We start from the raw sequence: 17,711 nt of genomic DNA on the forward strand, positions 1-17,711 counted from the left end.
ATCTATAAGGAACTCACCAAACACCACACCCAAAAAACAAGTAATCCAGTGAAGAAATGGGCAGAAGACATGAACAGACACTTCTCCAAAGAAGACATCCAGATGGCCAACAGACACATGAAACAATGCTCAGTGTCCCTCCTCATCAGGGAAATACAAATCAAAACCACACTGAGATACCACCTCACGACGGTCAGAGTGGCTAAAATGAACAAATCAGGAGACTCTAGATACTGGCAAGGATGTGGAGAAACGGGCACCCTCCTACACTGATGGTGGGAATGTAAACTGATGCAGCCCCTCTGGAAAACAGTATGGAGATTCCTCAAAAAATTAACAATAGAACTCCCCTATGACCCAGCAATAGCACTGCTAGGAATTTACCCAAAGGATACAGGAGTGGTGTTGCATAGGGGCACATGTACCCCAATGTTCATAGCAGCACTCTCAACAATAGCCAAAACGTGGAAAGAACCTAAGTGTCCATCAACCAATGAATGGATCAAGAAGATGTGGTATATTTATACAATGAAATACTACATGGCAATGAGAAAGAATGAAATCTGGCCATTTGTAGCAACATGGATGGAACTAGAGGGTGTTATGCTGAGAGAAATAAGTCAGGCAGAGAAGGACAGATACCGTATATTTGCACATATAGGTGGATTAGGAGGAAGCTAACGGAGGACCGTGGGGGAGAAGAAGGGGAAAAACAGCTGGGGAGAGGTAGGGAGGCAAACCATGAGAGACTCTTGAATGCTGAGAACAAACTGAGGGCTGATGGGTGTGGGGGGGAGGGGAGAGGGGGAGATGGGCATGGAGGAGGGCACTTATTGAGATGAGCATGGGGTGTTATATGGAAACCAACTTGAAAATAAACTATTTTTTTTAATAATTTTTTTAATGTTTTATTTATTTCTGAGAGAGAGAGACAGCACGAACAGGGAGGGTCAGAGAGAGAGGGAGACACAGAATCCGAAACAGGCTCCAGGCTCTGAGCTAGCTGTCAGCACAGAGCCCGATGCAAGGCTCAAACCCACAGACTGTGAGATCATGACCTGAGTCGAAGTCGGATGCTCAACCGACTGAGCCACCCAGGCGCCCGTACAATAAACTATTTAAGAAAAAAAAAAAAAAAACTCATACATTATTAAAAAAAAAAAAAAAAGGAAATCATCCAACAGAAGTATGTGCTAAATTCAAGCCCTTGTGGTAGTGAGCATGCATGAGTATTTAAACACTTGGGTTAGACAGTACAATAGTTGAGAGCGTGGGTAGTAGGTTGAATGGGGTGTTCGGAGGTTTAGAGTTAATACATGATGTACACTTGGTATGCTCATAAATGCTAAGGGCTGGTGGTGTTCCTCATCATTGTTATTAGTACTACCGCTAGCAATATTACTATACAGCTTCCAAAAAACATGATCCTACAAGGGCTAAAGGAGTGTCACATGATTGGTGGATATACAAATGTGCAAAGTATACCCTTCAGACCTGGAAACACACTATAGGAAGTGGCAGACAGGCAGGAACTGATGTGCAAGCAGACTCTTCACTTGCAAAGAAGGTCATAACGTGGAGGTTCGAGGAGTCTCACACTCAAGAGTAATACATCATTTTAAGACTGGAATCTGATTTCAGTGATCTCAGAAAGAAATCAAGAACTATAAAGACTAATAGTAGGAAGTCTTTAATGATACACAGTCTAACTTTTGTGCGTCTGTCATTCCTGTTTCTCTATTACGTGAGGAGTAAAAGTCTGAAAATGAAGAAAACCTCAACAGGAATGATGAGGTTATGAGGAGGTAGTAGAATATTACCACAAATGCATGTCCTGGTCAGACCTTAGTTAAAGGAAACATATGTGCAATCATTATTATTAGACCCAATGTGAATAAAGTTTATATCAAGAGACAAAATTACCACCCAGGACAAAATTATCACGCAGGAAGAGATTAATAGTGTTCCGGAAGGAAACCTAAGATGAAATGCTTGATTTTATTCATACTCACTTACCATTGCAGCCTTCAGGGCCACGGAATCTAGGTTGGGCAAATTAGCTAAAGAGCCCTAAAAAAAAAAAAAAAAAAAGATGTAAAAAAGGTGCCATAGTTTCAGTTCACTTATGAAATACAGTCCATTAATAGACTCCCCAAATTTAGAAATTCAGCTCACTCCCAAAGAACTCAAGTGTCATCTCTTCAGCCTCAACTGGAGCAGAGACTATGACTTGCTCATTTTTGGGTAACTGGTGTGAAGGCACGTGATCCTATTTGTTGGAGGGAGTGACAAGCACAAGCTTATGAACAATGGGAATACCAGGATATTTCAAATTTACTTATAAGCAAGGCAAATAGGCGAGGAAGCATTTAGAAAATGGCAGTAACACACGGAGGCTTGAAGTTCTACCCTGACAATCTGAGATAGTATAAACCAGCAGCAGGACTGATTCTTCCCTGGTAGAAATTTGCTTGCTGCTTTATCAAAATAAAACATTTGGAGCCGGTGATTTTTGAAAGCTTTAAGAGTTCCTGGACTATAAAATGTGTTTCATGTTAATGTCACTTAAATGAGTTCTTTGCGGCATACACCTGGCTGGCGCATTTTGGAATAGTGTGCGACTCTTGATCTCAGGGTCTTGAGTTTGAGTCCCATGTTGGGCATGGAGCCTACTTAATAAAAATAAAATAAAATCTTTAAGAAAATGAGTTCTTAGCTTTTTAAAGAAAGAGGCGTACATGGATTTCTCAAGTTCTCCCACTCCCTTCTCTATTTTCACTGGAGTTCTATAACTTAACAAGGTCTTATGTTGGTCTCAAGAAGTATTTACCTTTCCAAAGTAATACATAAGATTTGCTAAGTTAAAGGGGATGACTGCGTTTACACAGTAATCTATGCATTCACTTAACTTATGGTGATAGAGGAATCTGAGAAATTTACTAGTACGAATATTCTTTATACATTTTGTAATAGTGATCTTTGTATATTTTCATTACTTTTAACCAAAATTATCCATAGTAAAAAGTATAGTTAATATTTATGGGCGCTCTACTATAATCTCAGGTCATCATCATCTAAGAACTGTACATCTATTATCTCACTTAATCTTCAGAACAACCCTATGATACTGATATTATCTTCACCCCAATTCCACTGATGAGGAACCACGTACAGAGAGATGAGTCGCTTTCCCATTGAGAAGAGCTATCAAGCAGCAGAGGCAAGACTCAGTCAGAGGCCAGCTCTAGGCCCCATTCTCTCACTGGGTATTTCTCTAACGAGGAACACCCATGTGCTTACCTGCTCAGGTTTATGCTGCTGTACGGTGTTATAGATATAACTCAAGCCTGCTCTAGTTAAAACAAAAGAAGCTTGCTCATTTATAAGTGTGTCCAAATGCGCTTCAATCTAAAAGAAAACACAGCAGAGAGAAAATACTTTAAAAGCGGAGTAAGGCCAACGAGAGTCCAGATAGACCAGCCGGGAGTCAGCTCATCTTCATGGACCTGCTCCTTGCAGTGCATGAGGCCAGACCATGAGGCACAGGGGCTGCTTCTGTGATGAAATCTTTTCCTTCCCCCAAAGAGGAAGTCCTCCTACAAACGGGAGAGAGAAAGTCTCATTTTAAAAATGATCATTAGAGAGGATTCCAGGACTAGCCACTAGTCAAAAAATTTGAGTGGCTTTTTAGCTCTTTTAAAAGATGGCAATGAACAAATCACAAAGAAACAAACAAACAAAGAACATTAAAAGGTAACCACAATAAAAAATACTGAGAAAGACTTCCAGGAAATGAGGCCTGATGTTCCTGACCTCCACATTCCCTCACCCTCCCAACTTGCTGGACTGACTCAACCTATGAAGTGCTGCCAGGAGACGCCTGGAGGCAGCAGGCTTCTCCTGGGGAGAAAGCAGGTTTGTGACAACTAGCCAAGAGCTGAGGACCCAAAAGAAGGTTGGTCAAGGATTTCCAGTCTAGGAGCTGCGCATGGAGACTTGGCTAGCAGAGGTGAGTGGCGTGTGCTCCCCTGCTCTGTATCATCTCTGGGGAGGCCATCTACTGCTAACGGGGACAGAATCCACAGGAGCGGCCCACCCTGATGGGAGGAAGTATGCCTGGCGGGAAGGAGTCTGCTGCTCCCTTACTTTTACCAGTACAGGCCTGAGAGTCTGGGGATCTGCCTTCCTTCCCTGACCAGGGAGTTCCCTCAGTTTTACCAGCTGGTCTGCCAGTGGCACAGGATGCTAACAACTGTGTTGTCGCCACCTGATTGCTTCTGTTGTCCAAGTAACTCCAACAGCAGACGAGTCCCTCCCCCTAAAAACTTTACAACTAACTTAGAAAAGGGGAGTGTGTTCTAAGAGAAAGCCCATCTGGATAACTAGAAGGGGTAACTTTTCCAGAGGCAACTCTATTAAAAGACGCGGAGTATTTTATTTTTTCTTTCAAGTAAATGTCTGAGAAAGTACCATTAGAGCTCTTAGTCACTAGACTTACTGGAAATCAAAGACAAACAAGATGCGCAAAAATAAACATTTAAAGAAAGAGTTACTGCTGAGAATCAAATTAGCATCTGAAGAAGAATGGAAGAAAAGTAATAAGGTAACATCAAAGAAAGATTAAAGTGATATGAAACGATACTAAAAGAGAGATTCTGGAGATAAAACCATCAATAAAGGCAGGAACTTCAGAATAAAAAAGTTTCAGATGGAAAAGTGGTAATTAATTAGATAATAGGAAACTTTATTGAGCAAAATAAAGGCTTGAATCTTCAGACTGAAATGGCTCTGCAAAATCCAAATGGAGAAAGAGACATACCAAGAAATACCCTGAGGAACTACCTGAACTCAAATGAAAATCCTTACAAGCTTCCAGATGGACAGAGTAAGTTACAACAAAGAAAAGGGAATCAGACTAGCCTGGACTCCTTATGTGAAACACTGGAAGAAGGTAAGTAAGAGTGGAAGAAAACTAATAGGCTATTAATAGAAAATGTCTGAACATCAAGAATTTTTTACTCAACAAGGTAAAATCTCTTTGGAGGCCTAAATAAGCCACACCTTCCAGTATCGACATCACAGTAAAGTCCTCTGTCACAGCTTTGGGCTGGTCAACTAGCACTGGCCAACAGCCTATCACCAGGCATGAAGTAAGGATCAGCTTCATAAGCACTTTCACACTGGGGCTGGTCTCCTTGGAATGCAAAATACGACTATGGAGTATTTAAGGAATGCAGGTAACTGGTGATAAAACAGACTGATGAACACCTGATATATCTGAACATCTTGAAAAAAGATTTAGACAGATGGCAGGGTTTAGGAGTGGAATTAGAGATAAATGTAGTAAAAACCAATGAATTTTTTTAACAAAAAGAATTTTTAAATTTTTATTTGAGAGAGAGTGAGAGAGGCAGAGGGAGAGAGAGAGAATCTTAAGTACGACTTCACGCTCAGCATGGAGCCCAACACTGGGCTCGATCCCACGACTCTGGGATCATGACCTGAGCCAAAATCTATAGTCAAATGCTCAACTGACTGAGCCATCCAGGTGCTCCTTAAAAAAAGAATTTTATTAATTCCACAAAAAACAAGAGTTATGCAAGAAAGGAAAATTAATCATACCTCATTATATTTCTTTTAAAAGGAGGAATGAGAAATTAATAAAATATCACGTTTAGATTTATCAAAACTCATTCCTTAGGAAACCCCAAAACTTTGCCACTGACAAATTACTTACATACTTGTAATAACACAGAACAGTCAGAGTTTTTTTCAAAAAATATTGTATATACCAAAAGTCACTATTTCAAAATCAGAAACCAAGTATCTGGCAAATTTTATAAAAGGCTTAGCCACTTTACAAACTCTTAAATGATACCATTTGGTTTATAGGACTAGAGTCATTGGTATAACAATTTGTAATGTTTTGCCTCACACTGGTTTACACATAGATAAAAATATATCTGTCCTCTGTAACACCTTCTGCACTAGCTAGAAAGCTTGGAAAATATAGCATATTATTCACAGTTCAACAGCTGAAATCTGCATACAAAATTGCTGTTCCAATCAATAAGAAAAGCTTCATTCTATCATCACATACTATGGTTTGAATAAAATATCATACTCATTACATATTCTGACATCCCCAAACAAAACTGAAATACCGAATATGTGTGCGTGTGCATATGTGCGTGTGTGTACTTCCATCAGACTATATACCAAAGGATTATAGAAATTAGGTCACTGAAATTGGATTAAAGCCAGTAACTGAGATCATATACAGAAAAAAAGGCTCCATCACAGTGAGCAGTCATCTTATGATAAAATTTACCTGAAACTGTAGCATTTCTAGTCGTCTGTCAGTGAACTCAAATAGAGCTAGTGTTGTCTTCATCATATAGAGTGAATTTACCATGAAAGTGGCCATGTCAGCTGTGCCTAAATTGCTGGCAGATACAGTACACATCTGGAGGAGAGGATCCAAGACACATGATAAAACCTATAAATGAAAGATAAAATGAAATTTATATTTTATTCCCCAATCAGTGATGCAGACCTGGGTTAATAGTACTTCAGAAAGAATGTCAAACTAATTGGAAGGGGGGCAATCGATAAGATTAAATGGTATGGTAATGTTTTTTACAATGAGCATCACTGAATAAAATACTTATTAAATTAAAGAGAGACGATTTGATACGTGAGGGAAAAATCAATGAGAGGGATTGTTACATTGCATGGGTTATAAAATGCCAGAATTTCAAAAGGATGTATCATAGAGGAGCAATAAATAATCATTAAAAATGATTTACAACATACTTGCACAAAGTCAGCTTGACGGGCATCTAATGGTATAACCGAAGAATCGTGAGATGCCAAAACTTCACGCAACAATGTGAGTGTCTGATTTAATGCAGAACTTGGTCCAAGATCAGGTGGTGGAAGTTCAACCTAAAATAAAGGGTGGTTCATCCACTGCTTATATTTTCCACTAAATTATAAGGTATAAATAAATCCAATTCACAGTAAAGTAATACATATAAAAGACGTAAAAATTTGGCTGGCATTACAAAATCTAGAATTTACCAACAGCTTGTACTAATAAGCACAAAGTGACACAAAAGATTTTTGTTAAATTATTACAGAATTAATATATTCTTCCCACAATTAGAAGAATTTATACTTCTAAAATTCAAAAGTTATAAGAAAACTCAGAGGTCTTTGATGCAGAATTATACTTTTATACAGATTTGAAATGGCCTACTGTTTTGCTTTTTTAGCCAACACAATCCAGAAACGAACACTCCCCCAACAACAATATAATTGAGAATCATCATCCACCCTCAGACCCAAATCTCAAAAATGTTGGCTCAATATGCATAGGTTTGGGGTCTAGGAATCCATCTTTCTATAAGCACCACAGGTGATTTTCAGATCAGTCTCTGGGCTACACACTTGACAGTTACACAGTACATACTATTCTACACAGTATAACACTGCCACTAAAATCTTTAGTACTAAAGTTAAAGATTAGTTTTACATTTTAGATTACTAATTACTAGTTGTGTGGTCCTAGATAAGTTCTTTAACTTCGCAAAGCTTCAGAGGGATTCTTTGAGGATTAAGTAGGATTGCTGCATTTAAACTACTTGGCAGAGTACTAGGTACTCAGTAACTGGAAGGTATGCCAAGTTCATTCTCCCTACTTGCTGGCATCATGATATCCAAGAAGATGTATTTGTGAATTTTTGTTGAGTACTTATTACAGTCAGACTTTATTTTAAAAAAAAATCTGATACTTAGAAGGCCATGTAAGAGATCAAAGCCTTGTGTCAGACAGAAAGGTATAAGGATTTTTAAATACCTGGATTTATATTAAGAATGTTTTATATAGAAAAGTTAATACGTAAGTGACATCCGCAGGAATAGCAAAATATGGACCTCTGAAAACCTTCCCTCTCCTTCATTAAAGCAACAAAACCAAAAATTACAAGGCATGTGAAGAAACAAAAAAACATGGTCCATGCATGGAAAAAATAGTCAATAGGAACTTCCCCAGAGGAAGCCTAGACATTGGAGTTACTACACAAAACATCTGAACTGGCTATTTTATTTTAAAGAATTTATTTTGAGAGAGACAGAGAGAGAGAGAGCACAGTAGGTAAGGGACAGAGGAGAGACAGAATCCCAAGAAGGCTGTTTGCCATCAGCACAGAGCCCAGTGTGGGGCTCAAACCCACAAACTGTGAGATCATGACCCGAGGTAAGATCAAAAGTCAGACACCCAACTGACTGAGTCAGCCAGGCACCTCAAAATAGGCTATTTTAAGTATGCTCAAAAAATGAAAGGGAACCGTTTTAATGAACTAAAGGAAAGTACGAAGACAATGTCTCATCAAATAGGGAATATTTATAAAGAGATAAAAATAATTTAAAAAATGACCAAATAGAAATTTTATAGCTGAAAATAACTAAAATGAAAAACTCACTATAGGGGCTTGATGGCACACCTGAATAGGTAGACTGAACTTCAGAACAATAATCAGTGAACTTGAAAACAGGTCAATTAAGATTATCCAGTCTGAGGGACAGAAAGAAAAAAAATGAAAGAAAACTTACAGAGCCTCAGAGACTTATGGAACACCATCAATGTTAAGTACAATGGTGATCTTCGAAGGAGAAAGGAATGCACAAAGAATATCTGAAGAGTTAATGACAAAGATTTCACAAATGTGATTAAAACAAAACACTAAGCTGAGCACCTAAGAAACTTACAAACTCCACGTGGAATAAACTTACATGGTTTCACACTAAAACACATCACATAAACTGTCAAAAAGCAAAGACAGAATCTGGAAGCAGTAAGAGAGAAGTAAATGATTATAACAAATGATTCTCATAAGATTAACAGATGATTTCTCATCAGAAAACATGGAGGCCAGAAGGCACTGGATGGTATAATCAAGGGCTGAATGAAAGACTGTCAACAAAGAATTCTATATCCAGTAAACCTTATTCTTCAAGAATGAAGGAAAACAATTCTTCACTAGCAAACCTGTTCTACAACAAAAAGGTGGAATCCTGGGGCACCCAGGTGGCATAGTCGGTTGACTGTCCGACTTTGGCTCAGGTCATGATCTTGAGGTTTGTGAGTTCAAGCCCCACAAAGGGTTCTGTGCCCACAGCTCAGAGCCTGGAGCCTGCTTCCGATTTTGTGTCTCCCTCACTCTCAGCCCCTCCCCTGATTGTGCTGTCTCTCCATCTCTCTTGAAGATAAATACACATTTAAAAATTAAAAAAAAAAAAAAGAGAAATATGAGGAATACTTCAGGCTAAAATACAGGGACACTAGACAGTAACTCAAATTCACATGAAGAAATAAAGAATATCAGTAAAGGTTTTGATATAGGTAAGTATAAAAGAAAATATTAATGTACTTTCCATTTATAATTCCTTTTCCCTCCTTGATTTAAAAGATAAAGGCATGAAGCAATACTTACAATTCTATGTTAATAAGCATACAGTGTAGAAAGATATAATATGTAACAATAATAGTATAAAGGAAGAGGAGACCTGGTCCACTTAAGAGCAAAGCTTTTGTGTGCTATTGAAAGTAAGTTGGTATTAACTTGAACTACACTGTTATAAATTAAGATGTTAATTATAATTCCCAGGATACCACTAAGAAACTAGCAAACTACACACATACACTCTCACACACATATACATAAATAAACAGTAAGGGAATTAAAGGAGCATATTAGAAAATATTAACACAAAAGAAGGCAGTAATAGAAGGACAGGGGAACGAAAAACAGTTAAGACATACTAGAATAGCAAAACGGCAGACATAAATTCTACTTTATCATCAAATTAAATGTAAATGGATTACACACAGCATCCAAAAAGCAAACTCTCGCAGATGGATTTAAAAAAAAATGATCCATCTATCTATATGCTGTCTTCAAGAAACAAAAGGTTTAGGGGTGCTTGGGTAGCTCAGTCAATTGAGCATCCAACTCTTGATTTTAGCTCAGATCATGTTCTCCCAGCTTGTGAATTCGAGACCCACACTGGGCTCTGCCCTGACAGTGTGGAGCTTACGTGGGATTCTCTCTCTCTCCCTCTCTCTTTGCCTCTCCTCTGCTCATGCAGCACATATTCATGCTCTAAATAACATGCATAAACATTTTTAAACAATGGTTTAAAGACACATATGAAAGTAATAGGCTGGGGAAATGAAAATCTCTGCAAACAAAAACTGAGAGCTAAAACAGTTATACTAATTTCAGACAAAATAAACTTTGAAGACAAAAACGTTATTAGAAATAAAGACACGTTTTACAATCTTTATTATCAAAGACCTGACAATTGTAAACGTGTGCATATAACAAAAGATCCCCCAAATACATGAGGTCACGATTGACAAAACTGAAGAGAAAGTTTTTCATGGTAAATATTTATTTCAAGTTTCACACCTCCTTCAGTTTTGTTTCCTTTTCTGTTAAATTCAAATTGAATTAAGAAAAACTCCAGAACATGAAGCCATCTTTATAAAAGTACTTTCTTTTCATTCACCCAATTTAAAAAGATATCCAGAATGCTGTTAAACTGACGGTAATGATGGTTAACTAATATTATTTTTAAATAAAGGTATTTTTAAAAAGCTCTCATCTTTGTGTTTTTCTGCATGGTGCGAATCTTCATAATGAATTTATGCATATCGATTTTACAAAAACAATAGAGCAATCTATCCCCCAAGATGAATGAAATAATGTCAACCTGTTAATAAAGTTAATTCAGGATGACAAGGTATCGATGACTGTTACTTTGTTTTTTGTGTTTTCAATGTTTTAAGATAAACTAAAATACTTGTTTCATGAAATGAGTGTACTTATAATTTTAGAAATTTAATTAGAATATACAGGTATTACATATACACGCATGCATATACGTAAGTAATAGAAAATGAACAGAAGCTAGTCATAAAAAAAAAATCACTCACGGGAATCTTTAGGTAAGTACATGTAAATGAGATCTGCCAGCAGTGTGACACTTTAATACAGAAACAGGCAGACGACGTGTGTGTGTGTGTGTGTCTCAGTTTCCTAAAACCTTTCATAAATGGAAAAATAATAACCAAGAATTTAACAAATCCTGCAGGGAAGCTTCAGTATTGCCACATACACTGTATGATTAAGAACCTAATGTTTAATGTGCAGTGTTCTCTTCTAAGTTAATGAACTATTATTTAGAAACAAAAAAAACCTTAAAAGAATATCTTTCAAAATTTTCCTTTTTCAATTGCTAACCAAACAGAAAGGCCAATGACAGAAATCTCATGCACCAATAGGAGATAGCTGAAGAGAATCCTCTTTTGATTCCCTTGAATTAAGGTCTGCAAAAGCTGCACAAATTCAAAGCAAGAGTCATGCCTTAATTAGAGCCAGTGATAAATGATACAAGTACTACTTGAACTCACTTCATTTAACAAACCGACATTCTGGGAAGTACTTTTACATGTACCAGATCAGCAATGGGTCAGAATCGTGCTTCAAAAGCAAAGTGAAAACTATGGCGGTTGTGAGATAAATATGATAGATAATTTTATAATAATGTGGTAAAAATAATGGAAAGAAACTCCAAAGAAGAAAAGTATCTACTTAATATCCTTCTATCACTTCAATTTAACTTCATCCAAGTGAGATGGATTTCTAATGGTTAAACATACGGGACAGTGAGGTACTGGTGCAAAGACAGGCAAATAAACCAACGGGGGTAGAATAAACATTCACAGAATAAATCCATGCATATACGGCCTTGCGATTTTGGTGCTTGATGTACTAGATATTCATATGGAACAAAAATTAACCTTGACCACAACCTCATCGCAGAGTCAAAAATTAATCTGAACTGGATCAAAGACCTAAATATGGACACTAAAGAAACCAAGTGTCTTAGAAACTTCATTACCTACAGGCAGGAAAAGATTAAACGAATAAAAGTTAGGATACAGAACAAAACTAAAGGGAAGAACTTCTGTTCATCAAAATACACCACTGAGAGAGTGAAACGACACGTTAAATTGGGAGAAAATATTTGTAGTGCTTACTTTTATCCAGAACACAATCTGAAAAAATCTTACAAATCAATAAGCAAAATACAGAGAACCCAATAGAAAACTGGGTAACAGACTTCAAAAGACACTTCACAGAGTATTTCCAGCAAACAAAAAAGATATGAAAAACTGATCAACATGTTTAGTCTTCAGAAAAGTGCAAATCACAAATGAAATACCGCCACACAATTTTCACAATGGCTAAAATTGAGAAGATTAGCACTATCCAGTACTGGAGAGGATGCCGAGCAAACAAAATTCTCACACATTTCTGGTGGAGTAAATTGGTTCAAACCCTTTAAAAAAATGCCTGTCCGTATCTACCAATGCTATCAATCCTAGCACCCAGATATTCCATCCCCGTGTATATACACGAGAGAAATGAAAACTTACGTCCATCAAAGACATATACAAGAATATTCATAGGATCCTTATTTACAATACCTAAGAACTGGAAACAATCCAAGTGTCCATCAATACACTGTGGTGTATTTCTATAATTGAATTATTACACAATAATTGAAAAATAACTACTGTAGACAACATAGGTGAATCTTACAGATATGTTAAATTGAAAGGATTCAGATCCAGAAAAGTTCCCCTGTATGTATCTATTTATGTGAATTTAAATAGCACACAAAAATAGGAAATTGAAGTGAGATAGTGGTTTGCCTTGGCGCTACTGAGAAAAGGCATAAGGAAGCCTTCTGAGTTGCTGGAAATGTTTTCTATTTTGATCTGAATGGGGATTAATAAGCATACAGAAATACAAACATTCAACTAACTGTATACTTAAGATTTGTGTACTATCAGCTACATCTCCACTTAAAAAGAAAGTTCATTTGATCTTTTTTTATGTAAACATTGAGAATCAGCAATTATAAAAGTATCCAAAATTCATAAACATGACCATTAATAATTAATGTACAAAAGAGCTTTATGAAACACTCGTAAGTTTTATGTACATTTTCCAATTGATAAAGTAGAACTAAAAAAATGTCACATTTAAAAACATTTAGTCTACTGAAAAGTTCATATACCATATATTAGAATCTCTCTTTTTAAATTTTTTTTATTGTTTATTTTTTTACAATTTATATCCAAGTTAGTCTGCATATAGTACAATAGTGATTTCAGGAGTAGAATCCAGGGATTCACCCCCTACATATAACACCCAGTGCTCATCCCAACAAGTGTCCTCCTTAATGTCCTTTGCCTATTTAGCTCATACCCCCACCCACAACCCTCTCCAGAAACCCTCAGTGTGTTCTCTATATTTAAAAGTCTCTTATGGTTTGTCCCCCTCCCTGTTTTTATTATTATTTTTGCTTCCCTTCCCTTATGTAGAGTCTCTTTATAAAAAATGTATACAGCTAGAAACTAAACAGTTCTACTTCCTGTGACTGTTTACTATGACACTTTTCATCCCTTTTATAGGTAAGTCTCTTTTTTTTTTAAGTTTATTTATTTGAAGAGAGAGAGTGCAAGCAGGGGAGGGGCAGAGGGGGAGAGAGAGAGAGAGAGAGAGAGAGAGAGAGAATGCCAAGCAGGCCCCATGCTGTCAGGTTAGAGCCAGACACTGGGCTCGATCTCACAAACCACGAGATCATGACCTGAGCCAAAAACCCAGAGTCGGATGTTTAACCGGCTGAGCCCCCCAGGAGCTCCTCTGATTTTTTTTAGAAGAAAATGAAAAGGCTGCACTGTAATTACAAAAAATGTTTTCAAGACTTTATTCCACTGTCAACTTTAGTTTTATTCTTTCAAATACCTTCCATTTAAAGTCCTCTAATTTTTCTGTTCGGTAGCTTCTTAGAAGGCCACTCACCCATCTACTTTCACAAATAAAAACAAAACCAACAAGCCAAAAAAAAAAAACCCTCCTATTTTTAAACTTACTTCTTCATTTTATATATAGACTCCTTGTGCTCTCTCTACATGCATATATGTTGTAGCAACTGACAATACACAGAACTAAAGTGTTTTTTAAAACCTCTTTATTGATAGGTATGATTGACGTGACAAACAGCTGGACTTACTTAACGTATATAATTTGGTAAGTTTGGAGATACGTATACACCCATGAAACCATCTCCTAATTCGATGCCTCCAAAAATTCCCTCTTGTCTTACGTATTTACTTATAGAATTAAAGTTTTTAAGTCGATAAAAATACCCAAGATAAATCTTAAAATACAAAGTAACATTTGTTTGAGATAACCTCAAATAATTACAACTTTTTATTTAACATAATTTTATTTAAAATCTAAAAAGCATTTTAGTCGAGAACATGGTTTCTGTTTTTCCTGGCAGAACAACCTGTAAGGAATAATGTAAAACTCAAACAATTAAACTATTCATGTAGGAGAGCACTTCTCAAACTGTAACCTGTGTATGAATAACCAGAGAATCTTCAAATGCATACTCGGACTCGGCAGGTCTGGGCAAGCCTAAGATTTCTCAATGTCTCAGAAGCTCGTAAGTGACATCGAAGCTTCTGGTCCATACGCTACACTTCGAACAGTAAAAGAAGATTCCAAACATGAACTAAATACTAGAATTTAAGTCATAATTTCTTTAAAGGACCATTTAGTTTAGTTTTTTTCCCCCAGAGGTCTGGGTAAATTAACCCTACTATTAATTTTATTTTGGTTTCATTTACACACATTATCAACACACATTAAATTAGAATTATAGTATCACTATAATGAAAAGAATTTTAGCGAATGCCTGTCTGGCTTAAAGTGCTATGGCATTGGGGCGCCTGGGTGGCTTAGTCGGTTAAGCGTCCGACTTTCGCTTAGGTCATGATCTCGCGGTTCGTGGGTTCAAGCCCCGCATCGGGCTCTGTGCTGACTGCCAGCTCAGAGCCTGGAGCCTGTTTCAGTCTGTGACTCCCTCTCTCTCTGCCCCTCCCCTGCTCACGCTGTCTCTCAAAAAAAAATAAAACATTAAAAAAAAAAAAGTGCTATGGCATTGTGTACCTTGCAGCGTAGATACATATAAACGGTTCCTGACTCATGATGGTTCAACTTAGACTTTTTTGACTTCACAACAGTGTGAAAGCAATACCCATTCAGCAGAAACTATATTTCTAATTTTGATTCTGATTTTCTTCCCAAGGCTATCAACATGCAGTGCCCTTCTCCCTGTGACGCGGGGCAGGAACAGCAAGCCACAGCTCCCGGTCAGCCAGGCGGTCATGAGAGTACATGACTAATAACCACTCTGTGTTCATACAACCAGTGTGTGCCTCACTGCCAGTACAAGGCTCAGTAAGTTGCATGACATATGCAATACTTTATGAAGCAGGTTTTGAGTTAGGTGATTTTGCCCAACTGCAGGCTAATGTAAGTTTTCTGAGCATGTTTAAGATAGGCTAGCCAGGCTATGATGTTCTGTAGGTTAGGTGTATTAAATGCATTCTCAACTTAATGATATTTTTAGGACAGAACCCATCGTAAGTGAGGAAGATTGTATTCCCTTTAGACATTGCTAGGTTTACAGTTATGAAAGTTTCAAGAGAGGCTGATAAGGAAGGGAACACATATACTTGAATACTCAAGTGCTTCAAACTGCTTTCTTAGGAAAAGATACACACACCTGTCAATAAAATGCTGTCCTTGTATATATTTTTTATAGCAGATAAAGAACTAGTTTCCAAATATGTTCTTATAAAAACACAGAGGGAATGATATAAAAAGAGCCCATTTCTGGCTATGCCTTTATTTTATTTTATTTTACTGTCAATAAAATGCTGTCCTTGTATATATTTTTTATAGCAGATAAAGAACTAGTTTCCAAATATGTTCTTATAAAAACACAGAGGGAATGATATAAAAAGAGCCCATTTCTGGCTATGCCTTTATTTTAAAGGCTACTCTTCCTAATAGTTTTACCATATACTTAAAATTTTATTAACAAAAATTTCCACTTGGGTGTTTTGTTAATGAAGACCATTCCAAGTGTTGTTTTCCTTATAAGGCTAGAATGTATTTTAAAACAAGTGAATGATTTACAAGATGCAGAATAAGAAAAAATATAGTTAATATAAAATATGAAACATTAAAATTTAATGAAGGGAGAATAAATCTTTAAGGAACCCTGCAATGGCTGTAGATGTAAGCAATATTTAAGCAGTAAACAGTATCATATTCCCACAGCTATTTAATGCTGAAATATCCCTAAATACAGCCCAATCCCTATCTGAGAAAAACATTTCAGGGCAGGATAATTGATAATGATGACAGTAACCAATAATAGTCAAAACCTATCCACTGCCATAAACTCACATAACTTGTACTTAAAATCTTCAAATTACAATTACTTCCCCTCGCCCCCGTTTATACCTGATTTTGTTCTAGGTTTTAATTGAAAGATGCCATTTCAATTTTATTCATTTTATTTTTTTACTTTCTTGCAACTTTTAATAAAATAAATAAGAACTTAGTAGTCTGAGTAAAAATAGAATAAATGGATAACCGTTTGGGAAAAATAAGAAAAATCCTTCCTTCTCAGCATGGACAAAAATAAACTTCAGATAGATTAAAAATTTGATGTAAAAATGAAAGCACAAAAACACCTAAGAACATGCATCAAAATAACTTTACTAAATAATCTAATATTGCCCCACTGACAGATTCTATCATATATTAAATTCTAACTGTACTTTCTGGTTGTGGGGGAGTTTTGAAGCATCACATACTTCCAAAGGGAAAAACAAAAACAAAAAACAAAAAACAAAAAAACCCTTCAGATTTTACTATGTAAAAATGAAAAGTAATGTGTCAGAAAATACTATAGGCAAATGGAAAAGGCAAACAATGACCTGGAGAAAATATCTATAATAAAAGTGACAGTTAATATTCCTAATGCATAAAGAATATCAGAAAATAGTAAGACAAAACCTAGGAAAATGGCAAAGGATATGAACAAGCAACTCACAAACAGCCAATAAACGTATTTTCAATGTTTATTCTCACTAGAATCACTGGAATACAAATTTAAAAAATGATGCCACTTTTTGCTCATATATTAGCAAAAGTATTTTAAGATGCCTATTATCCAATGTTAAAAAGAACTGGCAGTCTAAGTAGGAGAAAGCATAGTAGATTTGAGAAAACAGGTGAAAGGTAAATAGGAATGGCTGCTTAAGCACATGTAGGACTGCCATTATGGCGGGCTTCATCGAGGCTGGAAATGGTGAATTTTAGTGAATCCAGTCTGCGTGTCTACATGATTTTCTTTAGCAGTGCTCTGCATTCAGTGTACAAAAGAGAAATTAATAAGTTTTTGCAAAGTAGGCATGGTAAAATGAAAAGAGTACAACAGATAATAAGCTACTATAAAATGAAGGGAACTAGTCATTCACGTAACTAGTATTTAATAAGTCCCATGAGATCTGGCATATAGGAAAATTATTCTTTCCTTTCTTCCTTATTTACTTCTGTAACCATTTTAACCATTTGTGTGTGTGTGTGTGTGTGTGTGTGTGTGTGTGTGTGTTAGTCCTAAGTGCTCACTACAACTGATGTGACAAATATACAAAGGATCATAAGAGGCTACTATGTACAACTATACACCAATAAACTGGACAA

At 36.5% G+C, this 17,711-nt stretch overlaps 1 protein-coding gene across 5 annotated transcripts in view; it reads right to left on the reverse strand.

Annotated features, from left to right (window-relative positions):
* COG6 (component of oligomeric golgi complex 6) overlaps positions 1-17,711 on the reverse strand; it is a 164,720-nt gene that overhangs the window by 101,917 nt on the left and 45,092 nt on the right. For all 5 annotated transcript variants that reach the window (XM_039236082.1, XM_039236086.1, XM_039236084.1 and 2 more), the window contains exons 14-17: positions 6,817-6,948; positions 6,332-6,499; positions 3,301-3,408; positions 2,017-2,070 (exon numbers count right to left, since the gene is read on the reverse strand). In XM_039236082.1, the coding sequence (XP_039092013.1) occupies positions 2,017-2,070; positions 3,301-3,408; positions 6,332-6,499; positions 6,817-6,948 (462 nt within the window). The remainder of the gene's footprint in view (positions 1-2,016; positions 2,071-3,300; positions 3,409-6,331; positions 6,500-6,816; positions 6,949-17,711) is intronic.

Source organism: Hyaena hyaena, unplaced genomic scaffold (assembly GCF_003009895.1).
Source record: "Hyaena hyaena isolate Hyena2069 unplaced genomic scaffold, ASM300989v1 scaffold_106, whole genome shotgun sequence".
Lineage (NCBI taxonomy): Eukaryota > Metazoa > Chordata > Mammalia > Carnivora > Hyaenidae > Hyaena > Hyaena hyaena.